Below are 22,794 nucleotides of genomic sequence, written 5' to 3'. Positions count from 1 at the left end.
GGTCTGCAAGGTTTGTCCACCGGCCCCCGCACTTCTTGGAAAATCCTATCCGATGTAAACGCTGAAGTGATTGATTGATTGCATTTTCATCCCCAGACTGGGAAAGCTTCTTTGAGAGCTTATTCCTGGTAGTTTTGCATACTTGTAGAGGCTTTTGACGCAGGGTCGGTTACCGAGATTGACTGAGTGAAGTTTCCGATTGTTGTTGCGGGGAAGTTACTCCATCTACTAGGTGCCGCTGAATGGAGAGCAGTCCTGAAATGCTCAAGCGCACACTCTGAGAGCCGAACCAGCGCCGGTTGATCTTGCAGATATTTTGTTTATAAAGTCAAGCGCTTATCCAACTGAGCTATCGGGGCGGAATTAGTGTGGGTCTAATAGCTGAGACAAAGTAGCCTATTAATTTCCGTTTCCAGTTCTCATTTTCTATTAAAACACTTTATAAAAAGCTATTTCTGGAAGGTCAAGTAACTTTGGAAATTGTCATTAAATAATATTTTTTTTTTCTTTACAATCCATTCACCTGTAAACCAAACGTATCAATTGTTGCATCAGGTGAATTAATCACATCCGCTCTGTTGGATTACCACCATAGGTTGACTGCATTGAACTAACTGGTTCCACTCTCGTGCACATCTCTTCACAGTCACCTGGCCCTTTCTAAAATAATTTGGTAGCCTACCCTCTGATCTAGACTGGAGAATAGAGTTGCTTAACCGGTTTTACCTCAGAGCGCACCTGCAGACCCACGGAAATATCGTGAGCGCGAAATGTTTTATGTGCACTTCGCTTCAGCGCCAGAGAATATTATGGAAAGCATTATACTGGTTACTTTGTTGAGGAGATCAGGGACCAATGAGACAGTATCATTTTCTTGAACCGTGGTAAAGGTAACTGAATGATATTTTGTGTGTGGCATGGCATAAAAAAGAGAGTTTTCATTTGTTGAAGTAAACAAAAGTTGTCAATTTTTTTCTGTGTTTTTGATTCAGCAGTAGCTTCATGGGAGATACTTTTGGAATGAGTTAATCCTTAGGCTAAAGCTTGTACCCCACTACTTTCATTTTAAATAAAAACTGCAAAGCTAAACTTTTTCAAGTTTTGGACTTAGAGGCAAAATAATTCAAAAGGGCTGTAAGGTTCCAGTGGAGCATTTTGTTCAATCACCTGAGCATTGTTAGGGTCAGGCTATATATAGGACTCATGTTCTCCCGAAACCACAACCACCTGCCGCCACCAAACAACTGTAAGGAGTCTTGGAGTTCCTTGTGGAAAGCAAGATTCGGATCAAGCGCGTCCATAGGAATCATGCCCACAGAGAGTTCCTTTGAAATTAACAAGTTTTATAGTCGAGTTCTATGTAGAGCTAGCCGAAGGCTCATGGAGATTACGTGATAAACATTCGTAAATGTGTTGGTAGCCACTTATTGCCAGTTGCTTATTTAACTGTACCCCAGAATGGAGCCAAATAATTTGTGGGATTTTGATTTGAATTGAATTTGTTAGGCCTATTGCATTATATGAAAACAGGTGTCATTATTTACGACTGATAAACCGAATCAATTCGTGACTGAGATTCCAATAAGTTGGAATTGACCATAGCTACAGAAAAGTTCTCACTATGCAGATAAAAAACTGTCAGGCAGCCTAAATAACAACAAAAATATTCATGATGAACTTTGTTCTATAAAGTTTTTTATTTCATTTTATATTGTTTTGTCAATTATGGTTTTGGTTGGTTGGTTTTGAATCTTTGTCCTGAGACTGACAAAGCCTTGATCCTGATAGTTTCGCATACTTGTAGAGGCTTTTTGAAAGTAAAATTGTTATGGGACAGTTGATCAATTCATTTGAAGAACAAATGTTTAAAATTTAACGTGGTTTTTTATCAAGACAAAAATTTCCCTCTGATCAACTTTGAGAAGTATTTACACTTCCGCGAGTGGTCGCTATTCAGCTGGAAACTTTTACTAATTAGAGATTAGACGATTACAACGTCAACGATTACAATTACTGTAAATACATGCTACATAATTGATTACGATTACAGTTGTACAACATTTCACATCAATAGATTACGATTATTTGTTTATTTTACGATTACAGGCAGGATTACTCAATATTTCAAACACTCTACGATGATTACAAAATCTGGAACAAGCACCATGGACAGTGGACACGTCACAATGGAGGACTCAAGGATGGGTGAAGTAATTTTCCATTCGATGTTGATCACGTGCTGCCTTTCAAATGGTACAGAAGAGGTTATGAAATGTGCAGAGGAACAATACATTATGCAGTGAACAATATAGCCAAGCTTTTCTGTCGTTTTCAAAATAGAGTAATATGAAAGAATGGTGTCTTATAAAATGTCATCCTATGGAATGGTGTCTTATAAAATAAAGTCATACTATAGAATGGTGTCTTGGTATAGCTCAGTTGGATAAGGACCCGATACAGCTAGATAATGCAACGCTGGTTTAACTTTTGGTAACTTTACTTTGTCAATCTAGGTGACCGGGCCTGCGTCAGTGGCTCAAAACCTCTACAATGATGCAAAACTGCCATGATGAAGTCTCTAAAAAGACCTCCAAGAACAATTTACAAGTTTTACTTTGACTCAGAAAAGAGTGTTAAAAAGCAAAACGTTTATAAATAATTCTGAATGAACTTTATCGTTTTAATTAGAATAAGCAAACTAATTGTTTTCAATTTATTCTGAAGTTATTATATGCATTATAGGCCTATTTCATATCAATACTACATTTGGTTACGATGACTGGACAAAATGTAAATTGTTTACAAAGTGGTTACGATTACACGACAAATTGTTTACGATCATCTCAATTCCCAAGCTTGTTACTCATTGCTGTCAATGAACAATAATGAGATCTCTCTATCGATGCAACTTGACATAAAGGCAACATCTCAACAATTTGTGCAGAACAGAAGTAGTATCACTGATTATAATGAATGATATGGAAGGCGAAGGTTATCGGTTGTTAGAGTTGATTGTGTGAAACTATTGATTTCAATTTCCAAATTACTTCATCTTCAAGAATTAAAGTTTGATAAGTTTCACCAGACACCTGTTCAACATTTGAGGTAATCCATTCGGAGGGCGATGTAATTGTGAAATGTTTGAACAACAAGCCGGAAGTATCTTGCCACAAGAGGGTGTGGGAAAGCACGGATGACGTGCGTGTTTCTATCAGTATTTCCTTGGAACACCTGAAATTGTGAAAATGTTATTCAAGCTTTCATGAAATAAGCAAACCCGGTATTTGAACTGACGTCGTTTGCTTTCAAACGTTCACAGTGACATTCGACGTGACAAAGTCGATTAGTTTTTACAAATTAATACAAACATCACTTACCTTTTCATTCCCATTCTCGTCCTTTATAGTTTTCAGGGTTGAAACAGTGTTTCCATATTGGATTTTGTAGCTTGTTGTCCATTGATCTTTAACAGACCATCCTTGAGTAACAACTCCAGCAATGTGAGTTGGCTTCAACAAATCAATTTGTATCCACTCGCCAGGTCTTTCTACAAATAGAATCAATTTGTTGTTTTGAATTTTTAACCTATTCTGACACAGTAATGTGACTTTGTTGTCACGGCTTCACTTCGAATACAAGTTTGTGGCTATGGTTTGGATGCTAAGCGTTCAAATTTAGCTTTTACTTTGTCACTTGTAGTCAAAAAACTTTTTTGACTTCAAAAAATTTGGTAGCAGAAAAACAGCTTCAGAACTCTTTGCATCAAAACTAAACGACAAAAGTTGCTTGGAAAAGTAGGTGAAAAGTCGTTTTTCAATCCATAGAACAAGAAAATAGCATTTTACTTACTTTCAAAGCAAGTGTAAGTCACACACTCAACTTTTTAAGTCACGTCAGACACTGAAGGGCTAAGATCTGCCATGAAAACAAGGGGTAACTATAAATCGCCTCCGTTTTGGTGTTAGTAGCTTCAAGTACAACATGTTTTCCTGGGGTTTGTGCTGTGACATACCACAGTCTGCTCCTGTGGCGAATAAACAACACAGCTCATCCTAAATCATTGTCCAGTATTTCGTCCAAAGAGCATGTGGATCTCATAGACCCTGATAAGAAGACAGTGCACTGATTGTAGCAGTTAGGAGATATTGCCTGAATTTCTGTCTTATAAACCAGAAGAAGCATATCAATCAGTTGTTAGAGTTACTCCACACACATTGCCCTTTCGTTATTTTTAGAACTGTGAGTTCACTCTCTTTCAGTATCTGTATTTCGTTACCGCACAATATTGCAGGCCACACAACTCCAATCACCCGAATAGCATTAGTCTGTCACTAGTTCAATTTCATGACAGGAGCCCTTATCGCAATACTCTTCAAATGTGATAAAAGAAATCTCTTTTTTATCACATTTCCCACAAACGAAACACTATACCAATTTCTCGTATTGACACACCTTGCATGTAGCGGTATGGCCCCTTTCTACATTCCTTGCATAGCATCGAATTGCTCATCACTGTCTTGCCACATGTTGCACATGGATTCACTTTGCTCTTACACCCATGCCTTCTTATCTACTCATATTTCATATCTCGAGTCACTTTCAAAGACTTGTGGGATACGGATGCAGTAGTTGGTTACTTTGCAGGGCTAAGTAATTGTGGCATCGGATGTCCATTAGGCTATATGTACAATACAGAACATGTTTTTGGAGTAAAGAGATTTTAATGAAAGATAAGTTATCATCATCATGTGATAAGTTATCATCATCATGTGATAAGTTATCATCATCATGTGATAAGTTATAGTGTTTCAAATTTAGGAACGTATAGTTATACCTGCAACATCACTTGTGATTCATAGCCATGGTGGCTGTTCTACGTTTGCATAATACTGCCTGACAATGTGAGCATCGACTTCATTAAGAAAGCTGCTTGGTCTAAATTGTTTTGACATAATGCCTTATTTTATTTCATTGTACAACGTACCTAGTTTAACAATCACTCGATCAAACAAGATCAAAACGCTTTTATACATTACACTGGTCAAAAAAAAAAAAAAAAATTCGTTGTTGCAAGAGATTTTTTGATCGATTCTGAATGAGTTTTAGCCACTGATTCCAAATCTGCAATCAGATTTTTTCTCCAAGCTCTAGTTTTTATGCAATACACCAGTGGATATTTTGAGGCTTGCAGCATTTGATCTGAAATTTAAAACAAAATTCCAACTATTTAGTTCTAGTTACCACGGCCGTTAAACTCCATTTACAGTCAATTTACAGTTAACCTACGATTTATTCGTGAAGCAGGCTTACAAAGCTTATTTTCAAGTTCCTCTGGGAGATCAAGAGATGAAATGGGCTCCACATATTGTCTGCCATAATTGCGAAGAAATGCTTAGAGACTGGACAAAGAAAACACGTAACGGACTTCCTTTTGGTGTCCCTATGGTGTGGCGTGAACCGAAGGACCACTGCACTGATTGTTATTTTTGTTTGATTAGCACCAAGGGCATTGGCAGGAAAAACAGACAAAACATTTCTTATCCAAATATTCCTTCCGCTATTCAACCTGCCCTTCACTCTGAAACGTTTCCACCTCCAGTATTTAATGGTTTTGCATCCTCCGATGATGAAAAAACAGACTCTTGAGATTTACCAAGGTAGTATGGAATGCGAGTATACTAAGGAAGCAGGTGCAGACTCAGAAGGCTCTAGTTCTGAAACCATTCAGAAATTTAACCAGTCAGAACTAAATGACTTGGTACGAGACTTGGGCTTATCCAAGCAAGCTGCTGAGCTTTTAGCATCAAGGCTTAGTGAAAAACACGTAGGCCTATTGGACCGTTTCACAAAGGTTTCGTTTTTCAGGAAACGAGATGAAATGTTTATGTCTTTTTTTTTTCAGAGGAAAAGCAGTTAATTTACAGCAATGATATTCCAGGCCTTCTGGTCCAACTAGGAGTTTCTTCATATGATTCAAGTGAATGGCGCTTATTTATAGACAGTTCCAGGCGAAGCCTGAAGTGTGCTCTTTTGCGCAATGGTAATGCATATGGACGAGTTCCAGTTGGTCATTCAACTGTCTTAAAAGAATCATATGATGATATTAAGCTAGTTATTGAATTGCTGAAATATCATCAGCACAATTAGATATTATGTGTTGACCTGAAAATGGTTGGTTTCTTACTTGGTCAGCAAAAAGGATACACAAAGTTTCCATGTTATCTTTGCATGTGGGACAGCAGAGCTGATGACAATCAAGCATTGGACCCAAAAGGATTGGCCCATACGTGAAACACTTGAAGCCGGCATGCCAAACATGTTAAACGATCCGATTGTAAGTAGAGACAAAATTGTTTCCCCTACCTCTTCACATCAAGTTAGGGTTGATGAAACAGTTTGTGAAAGCTTTAATCCTTGCTAGCGACTGCTTCCAATATATTGTTCATACATATCCCTCCATTTCATACAAAAAGATTAAAGCTGGTGTCTTCAATGGACCACAAATTCGAAGCCTTGTGCGAAACCAACAGTTCACCGATAAGACTAAAACCAGAGAGCAGCATGGTTGTCCTTTGTGGATGTCACTAAAAACTTTCTTGGAAACAAAAAGGCTCACAATTACGAGGTTCTTGTGAGCGAAATGCTCTTTGCTTTTCGCGACTTAAGATGCAGAATGAGCATTAAAGTTCATTTCTTATTCAGTCATCTGGAGAAAACCTTGGAGCTGTCAGTGACGAACAAGGAGAGCGGTTCCACCAGGATCTTATGAAAGTAGAAGAACGTTACCAAGGCCGATGGAATCGACACATGATGGCAGAGCTGGGTTTACTGCTGGAGCATTAAACGAGACTGCCCCCAAAAAGCTTACAAACGCAAGACAGGGATATCTAAAGAAGGAGATACGAAGGCTTTTATTACGCCTGACAATAGAAGGGCTTTTGTTTATCGTAAATAATCTGTGTTTATCGTAAAATGACAATTGGCACCGATAGTAGTTTAATAAATCTTGTTATGATAACTTGCATTGCGCTATTAGCATCAGGCCTGGATATTCACAGCATGCTCATGGTTGCTTGTTAATTCAACTACCCATATACTTGCGTTACATCCAGCCTGCTGCAAAGGCTTTGTTTAAAAAAAACAGCTTACTGGTAACTTTTCAGCTGTGTTTGTAAACAAGTATTCTTTAAATATGCTCTACGTAACATTTGCTAACTGTCTTCTGTAGCTCATTGTACCAGCTGCACTACAAAACTTTCTACGATTTTAAAAAGAACCACATGTTTAAAGCACTACAAACTACCGCCCTGGTAGTGTCATGAGAATAAGGCAATCGCTGCGAGCCTTCATATCCCCTTCTCTAGATATTCCTGACACAAGAGCCTCAAACGCCAATTTTTGCCCAGCATGTATAGTGTGGATTTCGCTTTCTATTTTCAGCCAGTAAACTTTTCTCACAACATCAAACTTTTAACCGTATCTGTCACTGGCGTAGACCTTATGGTCTCGCCCTCTGCTAATTCAGCACTTTCACATAGAAGCAGTGACGCTAGAAACCTGAAATTTCTTGACTTTTAGTTTTTTTTCTTGCCCCAACTTTTAATCCCGATTATGTTGGTATCGGATAATTGTGAAGTTCAAAATAAACCTTTTGTCACAGCCAGTTATAAAATGCAAGAAATTTCCTGATATTCAATAGCTTGATTGACAGTTTACTATTAGCGTGCGGTTTCATTTTGTGTCTGTCAGTCATAACACGAAGGCGCTAAAATTCCATTCTCTACCCAGGCAGCAAAATCTATCATTTTTACATTGATTCAACGTCGATTTTTCTGTCTGGGTAGGGAGTTGGTCTTTAACGCGATATGAGTCATTCTTTGCTGGCAGACATCAATTAGGAAGGTAATTTATTATTTGCGCAAATTGCTTTGTAGTGCAAAAAGTGCATGGAATACTGTTTGCACAGAAACGGAAAAACAAAATTGATGAAATTCTGTGTTCTATGCAAGAGGACTTTCAAAATAAAATGTCAACTGAGAAATTTGACCAAGAAATGGCGAAATTAGGTCAAAAACCGAGTCTTTATCACCTTTTCTACCTAAAATACACAACCAGAATATATTTTGCGAAATAAATTGATTGAAGCGATAGATAAGGCTTTTGACCAACGGCATACTTTTTCCTGTTGTTATTTGATATAAGCCGACGGAGTAATTAGCAATCAGAGAGACGTAGACCTGATGGTCTCGGCCAGTAACTCTTGACGCCAAAAGGAAGCAGTGACAGATACGGTTAAAAGAGCTTATTTATGCTTGTAATTGCAATAGGTCTGCAGGCAGTGCTATGGTTACTACTGTAGTTGTGAAATGATTCGTTTAATTGTTATGTATATAGCCTAAATAGTTTTTGAAATTTTGTTCACGACGCTTTTCGAATGATTTTGTAATGTTTTTTCCAATATTTTGGTGCATTTCTATCAGTAAGTATAGATCTAAGCTATAGACCAAAAACAACGTCATATTCGGATTCAGCACCCCAAAATTACCCAAAATCAAGTGAATTTGAAAATGCAACAAATTTTTTGTTGACCAGTGTTATTATTATAACTATGATTTATTTGTTTATACTGTAGCCTACAGTAATATCACAACTAACGTTCTATAGGTCCCCAGCATCCTCCATCTTCCACCGTAAAAGGATCCATTCTAACAGATCGCGTATTATCCAGTCGTCCATTTGCACCAATGTAGCTGTCATTCCAAATGGAAGAAACAGTTAACTGCGAATCCCGAACTCTTCCATCCTTCATTCCCACAGAGCAGGAAGCGACTGAAACCAATAAATACATTCAACTAATATCACAAATGAATGCGACTTGTGGAAATATAACAAGTTTGGTTTACAAACGCAGTGATAATAATTATCGCTGTTCATAATGATCAGATTATGATCACAACCTCGCAACCATCGGTGCAGTGGCGGCTGGTGCTGTTTGTGAGCAGTGGGGCTGCAAACGACTTCGCGGAGGGGTCTGAAGGTCTCCCCCAAGAAAAATTTGAAAAATTGCATTATGTTTGGAGCGTTCTGAGCATGTTTTTACCCCAAATTTTGAAAAGTTGCATTCAAACTTTGTTGAAAAGTTGATGTATTCCTAAGCTGTATTTAAACAAAAACTAACAATATTGCTTTGGAGACAAACTTTACTGGTATTGAGCTTAGTCTTGACTAGCCTAGCCGTTGCATACAGGGGCGCCGGAACGATTTTTGACTGGGGGGCAAGATTACGAAAAAAGGGCACTTTTGTTTACTAAAAGGCCAATTTTTTTTCAAGTTTTAAGGTAAGACATAGCGATAATGCTAATCTATCAGCTCACTATGTATTGAGTAATGATAGCCTACAAGTGTCCGGTATACAAAGAAGGGCATCATGCTATTTTATAATGATGTAACCTACTGTCAAGCCTTAAAGCAGCCGGCGGCCATGGCCGCTAAGTAGTGCTTGAATGAACCGCCGGTGCTACCTCCTCAATCGGCCAAGTTTGGCCGCCGGTCTCTCCTAGCCAATTATTTAATTTCGCAATACAATGATCGTGGATTAACTGTCGAAAACATGCAGTATCAAAGAGTGACGCAAAGTTAGGTCAGCGCGTCATAATCGCCACTGTTGCATTGTGTGGGGAATATTTGTTATTGATGGAATATCCATCTGCGATCGCCAGCGCTGTAAGTCTTGTTTGTAATTCCCGACGTTTATTTTAACAAAGTCCTAATCCGAATTGCTAATTTACGTCGGCTGGCAATATTGTCGTTTTTATGTCGATTCGATGTTGTCGGACATTGAACCGTTGTTAAAAAGGAGAACAAAGTTACTTGACATCAATGGGGAAAACACTTTTTGATCATATTTTGCAAAAATTATGCTTCTTTTAGTAATGTCTTTTAGTAATGTACATCATTGAAATAGCTAAAACCTCAATTGCTAAGGCAACAGGGATCAGATGTCAGTAGATGTAACATAAAAAATATTTCGCACTTGCTAGTGCATCGTCAGTTCTGATAAAGGGCAGTTAAAGCACAGTTTAAGCCTACAAGTAATGTTTTAATCATTGAAATACTTATTTTATTACCTTGCAGTCATCGTCAACACAATCATGTCGAACGTTGTTTTTCGTTGCTAAAAAGAATTCTAGGGGAGTAGCGAACTTTTATAAAATCAGCCACATTGGAGACACTCGTGTGAGTGTCGTTTGAATAGTACTGGATTACAATCCCGATAAAGCAGTTATTGCGTGGTGCAGCGATTCTATTGTAGGACGTCGCCCAGGCCCAGACTTCAACAACGCTAAGTGATCATTTTAGCATTGTTGCAAGTTTAATTCTATTTACTTGTGCTATCGTTATTTTTATTTTGTATTTTGGCCTCCAAGCACGCAGATTTGGCCGCCGAGAAGGAGCTCCCGGTAGGCCACGATGGCTGTCGAAAAAAAAACGAGTTTTAAGACCTGTACTGTCTTGCAAAATTTTGTGCCGTAAATATTATTTTGAGGCAAAAATGAAAGATTATAATTTGGCTAAAAGCGAATAGCAGAAATTGTTATATTGCAAAGTGTGCAGTAGCTTACATGACTTTAAAAGGGCACCATTGCCCCCCTGCCCCTCCATCTGCAGAAAAATTGAGGGCAGGGGGGCATTCGCCCCCCCTGCCCCCCCGCTTCCGGCGCCCCTGGTTGCATACAAGGTTTAAGTGATTTTGAGATGCCCTAGGCTGGACTAGCACTTCCTATAACCTGTTGAATAACCTAACTCTACAGCTAATACTTCTACATTCATGGCTCATCGCCACTCTGCGAAATAAAAACTAACTTAAAAAGTCTGTAAAGTTATTCGGTTAGGTGGATCTGTTTTCCATGCAGCATCAACAGATTCAAAAATTGCTGTAAAATACCAAAAGAGGTGGAGCTTCAAGGATAATTTTTAGCCAATCAGAGCGTTTGAAATCCAGCATCTCGTGCTGCAAAGAAGTTTTCCTAAAATCGGTGTTGCCAAACGAAACTTTTAATATTTTAATTTTCAATCTTCAAGTCTTAAGTGAAAAAAGTAACCGGGTCGGACAAACACAGAATAAAACATATTGTCCCTCTTCTCTTTCTTTCAGGTGAGGCTATAGCCCTGCAACCCCATGGCACGAGCCTCCACTGAGTATAATGCAGAAGCGCTGATCTAATTTTTAAGTCTGCGTGAGCAGGCAGGTCACGCCATTGAAAATAAAGGTGGAATAACGTAAGAACAACGCAACACAACTTCCAGAAGCGGCAATCGAACCGCTGGAACAATGTTTAATGTTTGTTCAAAAGTTGTTGAAAACTATTTGACTGTTTACAGCCTTTACTGCTATTCAATACGGTGCGATGCAGTTTATTTTTGTTTTGTTGACGAAAAACAAAAATGTGCTTTGTGTTTCAAACCATTCTTTGTAAACAATAATAAATAGGCCGAGTATTGTTTGGGTAGTGGGAAATTAAACTGATGTACATAACCGACGACTTGATAAAACGAAAATGTTATATTTTCAAACAGGTTTACTTTTTAAATAATCTATCATCAATGCAGTACAGGAACAATTTCCATTTGTTTGTCCAATTATTATTAATTGTCCATTGTTCGTATTAAATTTATAAAATCCCTTTTGTACGTGTTAAAACATTCCAGCCGTTTTCATTCATTCCATTTCATTTCCACCGTTGACGTCATGGTATGTCTCTGAACAGGAAACCGCCCCATCATTACCGAATGCTCAATTTCGCACTGGCGATAGACGTGCCCGATACATGTCATTTGCCTTTATAACAGTAAGCTGTGCCCTTTTGGGGCAAATTTTTAATTTCAATTGGGGGGATATCTAAATATCTGTTTATGCCTGAAAAATGAAGGCATACAAAAAAAATTTTTTTTTGTCAATGTTTAGACCCTGCTGTCGGCCCCGGAACATTTGCAGGTTACCTATTTGCAGATAATTAATCCATTTATTAAGTTTACAGACAAATTTAGACATGTTTTAAAATTTTAATTTTTGCAACGGTGACAAATTTTCTTGCATTTTATGTAAATTTTTGTGGTTTCTGAAGCTTATGATAGTAGCAAGTTGGATTTACTGGTTCTGGTACATTCTGAAGCAATATAAATAGACTCATTAGTTAAACATTTTAACAGAAACAATAGCTAAGGAAGTCCAGATGAAAAAAAAAATTATAATTCTTATTTATATAACAAATTACATCACAGGAATGTAAGTAGTATGCTGGTTCTCACCCCATTAACTTGATTCCGATTATACCTTCCAGGACACTACGAAATATACCTACCTGACTTATTCTATTGAATGTAGGCTATTGTATTAGCTGAGTGTAAGAATGGCATAACAATCTTCAATAAAGGATGATCTTTTAGAAATAACTTAGAAACATATGAATCACTGAAAACATCCGAACTTCCACTTCGTTTGAATGTAATCAGACATTTTCTCTATCTCCGTACATTTCAATTTATGAATTCCACAACATCTAGTCAACTGCACAATCAACTCTACGAAGACATCATCAACATTATATTCATCTGCATCTATAGCAGCCACAAAGTGCAAGAAGACCATCATAGACCAAATAAAAGAGCTTGAAACCAAAAGAAAGACTGTGAACAAAAACAAGAATAACCAGCATATTCTTAGGTTCAATAAGTTAGAGTTAACCAACGCGAGTGACATCGTGAGCCTATTTTTTTCTTGATCAAACTTTCTGGAAGATTTCCACTATTGGTCGCCTTGCCCAGCTTATGCAGGTGCTTTGCATCATTTGAGAGATTCTGCTCAACTTGAACCGAAATTTCAGGATATTTTGGTGCATCATATTATTTAGTGGTTCAAATAGTAGTGGCTCCATTTCCCATACATTTTTGGCAAGCATTTTTTCGATTGGGCCATTAAAACTGTTTGGCCCTGAACTTGATCCATCAATGTGTTCAAAAAGTTTGTGAAGTAGTAACTTGCAGTGGTGAAGTAAGCAAACTACATGCTGACAAGGTCTTCCTATACTTCTTTCGATATGGGTCATTGAACCATCCTTCCAGCTAGTATTAGAGTTTGTACCATCTCCTCAAATAACACATACATATGTTAGATATGTTAATTTTCAATGAGGTTAGATGATCCATGACACGTTCAGCAACACAGTTTCCTGTAGAATACAAATTTTAAAGTTAAGACAAGTTTCCTAAAAAAAAATTATTGAACCTAAGAATCTACTGGTTATTCTTGTTTTTGTTCACAGTCTTTCTTTTGGTTTCAAGCTCTTTTATTTGGTCTATGATGGTTTTCTTCCACTTTGTGGCTGCTATAGATGCAGATGAATATATGTTGATGATTTCTTTGTAGAGTTAATTGTGCAGTTGACTAGATGTTGTTGAATTCATAAATTGAAATGTACGGAGATAGAGAAAATGTCTGAATATCATACTTCCAATTTCTAAAGGATCATCCTTTATTGAAGATCGTTATGCCATTCTTACACTCAGCTAATACAATACATTCAATAGAATAAGTCAGGTAGGTATATTTCGTAGTATCCTGGAAGGTATAATCGGAATCAAGTTAATGGGGTGAGAACCAGCATACATGCCTGTGATGTAGTTTGTTATATAAATATGAATTATAATACTATTTTTTCATCTGGACTTCCTTAGACATTGTTTTTGTAAAATGTTTAACTAATGAGTCTATTTATATTGCTTCAGAATGTACCAGAACCAGTAAATCCAACTTGCTACTATCATAAGCTTCAGAAACCACAAAAATTTACATAAAATGCAAGAAAATATGTCATCGTTGCAAAAATTAAAATTTTAAAACATGTCTAAATTTGTCTGTAAACTTAATAAATGGATTAATTGTCCAAAAACAATAGAAATGAATACCAACATGCTCTACCTAGCACAAAAGATTAAGATTGTATAAGAATTTTAAAATTCCGGTAACCTGTAAATGTTCCGGGGCCGACAGCAGGGTCTAAACATTGACGAAAACATTTTTTTTGCATGCCTTCATTTTTCAGGCATACACAGTTATTTAGATATCCCTCCAATTGAAATTAAAAATTTGCCCCAAAAGGGCGCAGCTTATTAACAGTTTCTATGAGGATGCTAGAAGTACACTAAGAGTGTCTCCTCATTTCTTCGTTAGTGATCCTATCAATCCAGTTAATTCCCATAAATCTCTGTATGAACCAAATTTCAGCACCGTTGATCTTCTTTTCTATCTGCGGGTAGCCTATATAGTCCAGGATTCACAGCCATACACCACAACTGACCACTTGTACACCTGCAAAATTCTTATTCTAGTCTTCTTAGATATTGAGTTAGATTGGTCATTTTGGTGAAAATTTGATTGGATTGTGAAATTCTTGATTTGACATCGCTCCAGCATCGACCATTTGAAGTAACTATGGAGCCAAGATCGTTGAAACTATTACTTGTGAGACCGGTGTATTCTGTATCGTGATTGTGCATACAGGAATTAATTTCCTTTGCTGAAATATTCTTGCATGAGGTTTTTGTTCCGGTCAAATTGCCTAAAGTTCTCATTTTGCGGAATGATTATGTCGAGTAATACTAAAATATCAAATATTAGACTGGCTGAAGAAGTAGGCTTAATAACAGATATAAAGTCGAGTCTATTTGTGTTTACCTGTAAATTGTGACACCAGTCTTCCTTCTAGAGCCGCTATCTTGTCTGAAAAATAAATAAAAACTGTTGCCATTGTTAGACACATAAAAGAAATGGAGTAATACTAAAAAATTATCGAAGATAAAATTAAAATATATTAAGTTTTAAATTAATAAAAATTAAAATACAGATGTTAAAGATGATACTTAGCTTTTATTGCCGACGTTTCGTCAGTCAGCACGACTCCTTGCTATTTTATTCATTTCGTCAGTATGTTTTTGTGTTGTACCATTTTTGCTGAACAGGTAGCCCAGTGTGACTGACGAAACGACGGTAATAAAAGCTAGGTATCATCTTTAACATCAGGAGGTAACTTAGTAGCCTATAATCACCAGAAAAACGCAAGTTACTTTATTTATCAAATCCCTGGTAAACAGTTTCATTCGGATTTTGAAATACAGAGTTACATTTACCTGACGTATTTGTGAGTTGCTTATTCAGTGACGATATTTTATCTGAAACAGTGAATCAACAATAAGAATTCAATACTCATCACAATTATATCAACACATGAAAGTGTATATCAACACACAAAAGTTGATTGCCCTAACTCTACAGCTAACACTTCTACATTCATGGCTCATCGCTACTCTGCGAAATAAAAACTAACTTTAAAACGTCTGTAAAGTTATTCTGTTAGATAGGACTGTTTTCCATGCAGCCCCGACAGATTCAAAAATTGCTGTAAAATACCAAAAGAGGTGGAGCTTCAAGGATAATTTTTAGCCAATCAGAGCGTTTGAAATCCAGAATCTCTGGCTGCAGAGCAGTTTGCCCAAAGTCGGTGTTGCCAAACGAAACTTTTTTTTAATATTTTAATTTTCGATCCGCAATTCTTAAATGATAAAAGTATCCGGGTCAGACAAACACAAAGGAAAACATATTGTCCCTGTTCTCTTTTTTTTAGGTGGGGCTGCAGCCCTGCAGCCCCATGGCACGAGCCGCCACTGACTAGGACACTGACGTAACAATATGGAACTCAGCCAGCAAATCAGTAAACAATAATAATTCAAACAAACACAAAAGCAACAATTTACCTTGAACGATCTGCTTGGTAATTTGCTTTATATCTTCTTTCTTGAACTCACCGAGAGAATTCTGTCCACCTTGCTGGATGTTTAAGTGCACATACACGGTCTCAGAACACTTGCTGCTTGGTGGAGGTTCCTTTTCGGGATCAAATGTTCTGCATAGAGTTGTCAGCTCTTCGTGGCTTGCTGGAATTGAAAGGCAAAGAGCTAAAACTACGCATTCCACAAACTTGTTCATTTTTGACTTGTGACTCCTTTGACACACAGATCTGGCAAAAACCCACCAACACTGGCCTATTTTTAAATTACAACGCTTTTTGCCCAAATAGATGGAAATCTGGATTACTTCTATGTCTTTTATCTCGTGCCCGTTTGGTTTGTTCGACGGATTTATTGTTCCACAATGAAACTAATAGTAGTACCAAATGGATAGCCGTCATATTTCTTTGATAAAGTATTGAGTATAAGTATAAAGTATAGTATAAACTATTAAATCACCTACGAACAATGGCGCATTGTATCCACCCTCAATACGAGGAAGGAACATAATGATGATGATGAAAGTATTGAAAGCTTTTTTGAATAAAAAAACCGAAAGATATACGCAAAGAAGACGATTTTAGCAACTTTTTTGAAATACCATTCTTGGGAAAAGATTCGGTAAGATTTTCAGAAAATCTAGCTAAAATTGTTAAAAAGAAATTCGATTGTGACATTTACCCTGTATATATAGAACATTCAAAGTAGGCAGATATTTTAAGCTAAAGTCATCTACGCCCTTTGCTCTATGTTCCAATGTTGTGTATAAATTCAGTTGTTTGCGTGATGCAAGCCTGACATACATCGGTATGTCAACAAGACATTTATCGACTAGAGCTGGGAAACACTTGAACTTCAATTCCATACAGAAAAGTGCTATTAAAGATCATATTTTCTCGTGTACAGAATGTAAAAACAACGTTTCGATCAAACATTTTGAGATCATATCCAGAGGCAGGTCTGAGTATCAAACTAAAATCTTAGAAGCCTTGTACATAAAACGTAACAATCCACCTTTGAACAGACAATTGTATGCTTACGGCTCATCTTTCTTGCTGTCTGTATTTTAAAATTAGTTTTTTTTCGCACTTTGCCTCAGGGATATTTAAGGAAGGGGATACGAAGGATTTTATTACGTCTGACAATAGAAGGGCTTTTGTTTATCGTAAATAGTTTGTGTTTATTGTAAAATGACAATTGGCACCGATAGTAGTTTAATAAATCTGGTTATGATAACTTGCATTGCGCTATTAGCATCAGGCCTGGATATTTACAGCTACTCATAGTTGCTTGTTAATTCAACTACTCATATACCTGCTTTACATCTAGCCTACTGCAAAAGCTTTGTTATAAAAAACAGCTTACTGGCAACTTTTCAACTGACTTTGTAGACAAGTATTCTTTGAATATGCTCTACGTAACGTTTGCTAACTGTCTTCTGTAGCTCATTGTACCAGCTGCACTACAAAACTTTCTACGATTTTAAAAAGAACCACATGTTTAAAGCACTACAAACTACCGCCCTGGTAGTGTCACGAGAATAAGGCAATCGCTGCGAGCCTTCATATCCCCTTCTCTAGATATCCCTGCTTTGCCTTTCTATCACATCATGTGATCTGTTCAACACCTTTTGATGCAGTTACCTTTGATTCTCGCAGAGCCTATATCGTTGAGTTTGAGCTAGTCAGAAGTACTGTGCAGTTTTTGTTTTTTTCCTGTTTATAGTTATAATAACCATTATATTGTATTCAGATGTAGTAAAATTGTATATTGTTATTCCTGAAGAGGACATTTTGTGATGTCGAAAACGTTTGATACTTAATTTGTTGCGTAGTTTTATGTTTATGTAAATGTAATAAACTTGAAGATGTTAAACTTGATCACGTTGCTCGGCTTCGTATGCCTATGGTTCAACAAGACAAACTCTCTACCGAAGCTCTATTGTTCATTTTTATCGTAGAAATGTTCAACAACGTTAGATTTTCAATTATGACTTGTACCTTGAGATAACAAATTGTAAAAATGATCTATTTGGTCGATTGTGAAAAAAATATATCCGCGTTTCAATCCATGTATGAATTTAAAATTGCTTTATTTACGTCACATCCGTTAAAACGCCATGAAGCTTATTTTGCTTCTTTTGATGATAATCACGATTGTCATCAGAAGCACTTAGACCTTCCGATGACGTAATGTTTCAGAAGATTGATTCAATGCATGTGCGGTAATCGTGGTAAGGTTTGAGTCTGCTTTCATTCCTTTGCAAATCTTTGGCATCCACCTCGCCCAACAGTTAAGCGGCAATAACAACTGTATCCTCGTTCACTGTTATTTATCTGTATTGGACACCTATTAAACACCAAACAAAATGTTTCACTTCATCTTGGTTTCGTTTTTTTTGCTGGTTGGTTTTATTTGTTTTTGTCATTGTTTTCATGTCGTCAAGTTATAGCCTATCTATTTTGTGAGCCGTGCAAGGCCTGGTGCGTTGCGCTTGAAATGGCTTTGCCCGTGGTAGGATATCTTTGTGGGGTTTTCTTTGCCTGCCTTGCTCTTCTTTGCTATGAGCTAAACGCAACAAGACGTGTTCCCCTCACGACCATCAGCACTCTTGATAACGCACCATGGCCGATCTTCATAGCAACTGCCCATACAAATCTTAAATATATCAGCTAAAGCTATTTGGGCTAATGAAGCTATAGCCTAAATATAACATTGTTTATTTTTTTGTTTGTAGCATTTTCTTTTTTTCTTATTTTCCCTTTATATCTTTAAAGGGCGGGGAAACCCAAATTAACTTTGCGAGTTTTTTGTTTCAGCGTGATGTCATTGTGTACAACATGCGTTTTAGCAATAAAAAAAAATCCAAATTTTGTTGCCCTCGTCTCGCTAAGGCCGCTTTTATTTGATACCCATTTGCGAGGTCTCGTTGCGCATCAAGCTGTGATTCTGTTCGCTGTGACGTCACAAGGTACATATAGTTGTGGCCAAAAGTTTAAGACCAGACTTGATTTATGACGATTTTTGCATTACTTCAAAATACTGCATCAGATATAAGATGATGCATAAACATGATGCAACTGAAACAATATTTTGTCGCTTCTGCCTTTTTGTCGACCTTTGCTATGTTGACGTGTATTGTTTTTGATATGAGGTCAGAAATAAAAACAACTGAACTGAACTAATCCGGTGTCTTTCCAAGACACAACTGCATGCTTCCAACAGGTGTTGAACGTTTTAGGAATCAGATATGCTTTCACTATTCAGCCAACAGGTTTATCTGATTTTGCGCAATAGGCTGGAATTTTGTGTTTATTCTTATTTAGTGTGTAGTGAACTAGTGAGAATGCTGAAGGTGTCTACTGTCCAACCCCGTGTCCAACAAGCCATTGCCAAGAAAAAAACACTAGAGAAGGCTACAGATTTATATTTGCAGTAAACATCCAATCTACAGTAAGAGCCAGACTTTGCCAGGCCATTTTTTTAGGGCTAAATAGGCTACATAAGAAATCAATGATCAATCCCATGAAGTGCATGAAGACTGTATCGGCTGGAAAGACAAATGAATCAACCAATTGGATCAAAGGCTTTAACACTTTGCTCCTCAAAGGGAGGCCAGATTTTGCCCCCTCATATTTCCTTTGATTATTTGAAGCACAGTAACGCCATGCACTTGGTTTTTCTTGACTTTTCCTAAAATTGCCCGGCGGATCTGATGATATTAAATTTGATGCTAAAACTTGTGTAGTTTTCTTGTAAATTCAAGATTTTGGTGAATTTTTGCTATTTCTAGCAAACTTCCAGCAAAGCGTGAAATGGATTACATTGCGATAACAAGCCATAAGCTCATAATTGCTTGGCTACGAAATTTTTATTCTCATTGCATGCGAACCCTAAAGATCCCTAAACTCTGGCGGAAAGCATTGATTGTTGCAGTCCCAAAACCAAACAAATCGGTAACTGACCCAAAGAGCTATCGCCCCATCTCCCTATTGTGCGTGCCATTCAAACTATTGGAGCGCGTCTTACACCGACGAATGGAACCCGTTATTGACCCCAAATTCCCACAAGAACAGGCGGGGTTTAGGAGAGGAAGATCAACAGTCGACCAAGTAACCTTGCTGACACAAAACATCGAAGATGGGTTTGAGGCCAATTTGAAGTCGGGAGCGGTCTTCCTCGACCTTACTGCGGCATGTGATACTGTTTGGCATAGGGGTCTCACTTACAAACTGCTGCAGATAATCCCAGATAGACACATGGTTAAGTTTATTGTAGAACTCATCTCCAACCGCAGCTTCATCCTTAAAACCAGCGACGGAAAGAAAAGCCGACAGAGACGTTTAAAAAACGGAGTTCCGCAGGGATCTGTTCTCTCCCCAATGTTGTTCAACATTTACATTTATGACCTTCCAAATACTTCCTCTAATAAATACGCATACGCAGATGACCTGGCTATTCTTTATTCTCACCGCAAATGGGAAACAGTGCAGAACACCTTGACTAAGGATATGGACATTCTATCTTCCTATCTGCACCAATGGCGCCTCAAGTTGAGTGAAGCGAAGACCGTGACTTCTGTCTTCCACCTATGTAATAGAGACTCAAACAGGAAAATTAACATCCAAAATAACGGCCGAACACTTCCTTTCGAAGCCACACCCACATACCTTGGAGTTCGACTTGATCGGTCCTTTACATACCGCAAACACCTAGAACACTTACGCGGAAAAGTGACAGCTCGTACTGCTCTCATGAAACGTCTTGCTGGTACAAGGTGGGGAGCTAGCCCCTCAGTGCTGAGAACAAGTGGTTTAGCCTTAGTCTACGCCCCTGCTGAATACTGTGCTGCTACTTGGTGCAGAAGTGCCCATACTGACCTTGTCGATGTACCAATCAACAACTGCCTGCGAACTGTCACAGGTTGCCTCCGCCCAACTCCAACTGACTGTTTGCCTGTCCTTGCAAACATTGAGCCAGCTGCACTACGGCGCCAACGTGCTGTTCTTTCCCTGAGACGTAAAGCCCTAAACCCTGGCCATCCGCTACACACAACCACGCTGAGATATCCACCAAAGCAGCGGCTAAAATCAAGAAAGCCATTTGTACGCGCTGCACAAGACCTTCTGGCAGCCTCTGGTGGAAGCCCTAGCAAACAGTGGTGCCACGCGGCGTGGTGTGAACAATGGTTAAGCAGCACGTCCCCACTTCGCCAAGTATTCAGATCCCCGTCCGAAAACCAGCTGGGACATGATCTCTCTAGACTTGCCTCATCAAGGCGTAACCGTTTGCTCACTGGTGTTGGACGCTATGGTGCAGACATGTTGCGCTGGGGCTTGGCAGAGAGTGCTGCTTGTGAGTGTGGCAAAATGCAGACGGCAGCCCACATTATCAAGGATTGCCGGCTATATGGACCACCCCATGGTATGGAAGGCCTAATTTCCATCGATGACGACACCAGGCAGTGGCTAACCAACGGATGCCCTGACATATAGCGACAATACGAGAGAAGAAGCTCATAATTGCTTCGTGAATCGATATGCGCGAGCAGAGAGAAACATCCTCTTGGTTTCCTTTGTTTGGTTTGACCTCAATAATACAAAGCGCGTTATTTCTAATGCTACAAAAGAAAAGCCAGTGATCACAAAGCTGTTAATTAGAAACAATAAGAGCAAACGTTTTTTGCGTTATCAGCTCTACGAAGAATAGCAATCCACGATTAAAATAGTAGGCTATGTAGGCCACAAACTATTCAAAACAGTTGTTTCAACCAGACAATATTCATTGACGAATACAAAACGTTACATTAAGAAATCTTCTCTTGGGTAAATGCACGAAAACATGGTTTCGAAATAAACGTTCTATGGAAATGCTCTCATTGACAAAACTTGCAATTGAGGAAATGTATCACTGCAAATGCTTTTGGGAGAAGCCGGAAAAATTGCGTTTTTGCAAACAGTAATTGTGAGATACACTCAAAATTATGCGTTAAGCTCCATTTACACGAAGCAGCTAACTCGATGGCTACATGTCCCTTTTCTGCTTTATGTCGCCTACTTGTTTTTATGTCCTTCATTTTTGTTTCACAGTGCACTGTGTGTTGTTCCAAAGAGCGCAAAATAAAGACGATATGATTCGTCTACACTACAAAATATTTTGTAATGTAAACGAAGCATACAGCTAAGCGTCACATGAGACAAACAACAAATCAGCTTTCTTGATCATTGATTTAACATCTGAATACGTTGCGCCAATGTAAGAGAAGCCGGCTATTGTGAAGACTCGCCATTTATAAACGATCCGATTATACCAAAAGTGGGACAAACTAGTGGATCAAAGAATGAATAAACAATGCTGAGAAAACTAAATCTAAGTGACGAACAATACCGATGTCTTCATTTATCTTGGAAAAATGCTGCCTAAACTTATCAACAAAAAATACCTTAAATAACGGCAAGGATCCCGAAAGCAGAATTTGCTCAACTTTGGCATGAATGTAGTCAGACATCTAATAATTCCACTCATGCAATAACCGCCTCTCAACGGCTGTAAGATACATTAATCGCTGGTTCTGGGCGGTTTGTGTAATAGTTTAGGGGAAGTCACTACTATTGGTACCCGGACATTTTTCCGAAAGGACATTTTGCCGAAACTCATTTTGCCGAAAGAACAAATTGCCGAAATTATACAAATGTATTATATGTATTATCATTAACACATAAATATCATTCACAAACAGATCAGTCCTTTCGGCAATTAGTCCTTTCAGCAAAATGAGTTTCGGCAAAATGTCCTTTCGGCAAAATGTCCGCGCAAGACTTGAAATGATGCACTACACAAAAGATTTTCAATGAAGACTGAGTCTAAAAACCAGTGTGGATTGTGCTGCACAGTGACTTCAAGTTTAGGACAGAAAAAACACAAAAATATCACGATAAAAATAAAGACCTT

General features: G+C 38.0%; 1 protein-coding gene across 1 annotated transcript; it reads right to left on the bottom strand.

Moving 5' to 3' along the window:
- Positions 1-1,694: 1,694 nt before the first annotated feature.
- LOC145764452 (retinoschisin-like) lies at positions 1,695-16,042 on the bottom strand. Its single transcript, XM_082576066.1, has 6 exons — positions 15,811-16,042; positions 15,187-15,228; positions 14,735-14,779; positions 8,656-8,829; positions 3,378-3,547; positions 1,695-3,231 (listed from the first exon to the last, which is right to left on the bottom strand). The coding sequence occupies exons 1-6, from the start codon at positions 16,040-16,042 to the stop codon at positions 3,094-3,096; spliced, it is 801 nt and encodes a 266-aa protein (XP_082432192.1). The 3' UTR covers positions 1,695-3,093.
- Between the last annotated feature and the right edge of the window lie 6,752 nt (positions 16,043-22,794).

This window comes from Aplidium turbinatum, chromosome 2 (assembly GCF_918807975.1).
Source record: "Aplidium turbinatum chromosome 2, kaAplTurb1.1, whole genome shotgun sequence".
Classification (NCBI taxonomy): Eukaryota; Metazoa; Chordata; class Ascidiacea; order Aplousobranchia; family Polyclinidae; genus Aplidium; species Aplidium turbinatum.
The sequence above is the reverse complement of the archived record's forward strand: the minus strand, read 5'-3'. Positions and strand labels throughout refer to the sequence as shown.

Coding starts and splice junctions, on each gene's coding strand:
- LOC145764452 (XM_082576066.1), bottom strand. CDS start 16,042: ATGAACAAGTTTGTGGAATGCGTAGTTTTAGCTCTTTGCCTTTCAATT. Junction 3,548..8,655: donor ATGCTGGGGACCTATAGAAC/GTTAGTTGTGAT, acceptor TTCTATTTGTAG/AAAGACCTGGCGAGTGGATA. Junction 3,232..3,377: donor ACGAGAATGGGAATGAAAAG/GTAAGTGATGTT, acceptor TCACAATTTCAG/GTGTTCCAAGGAAATACTGA.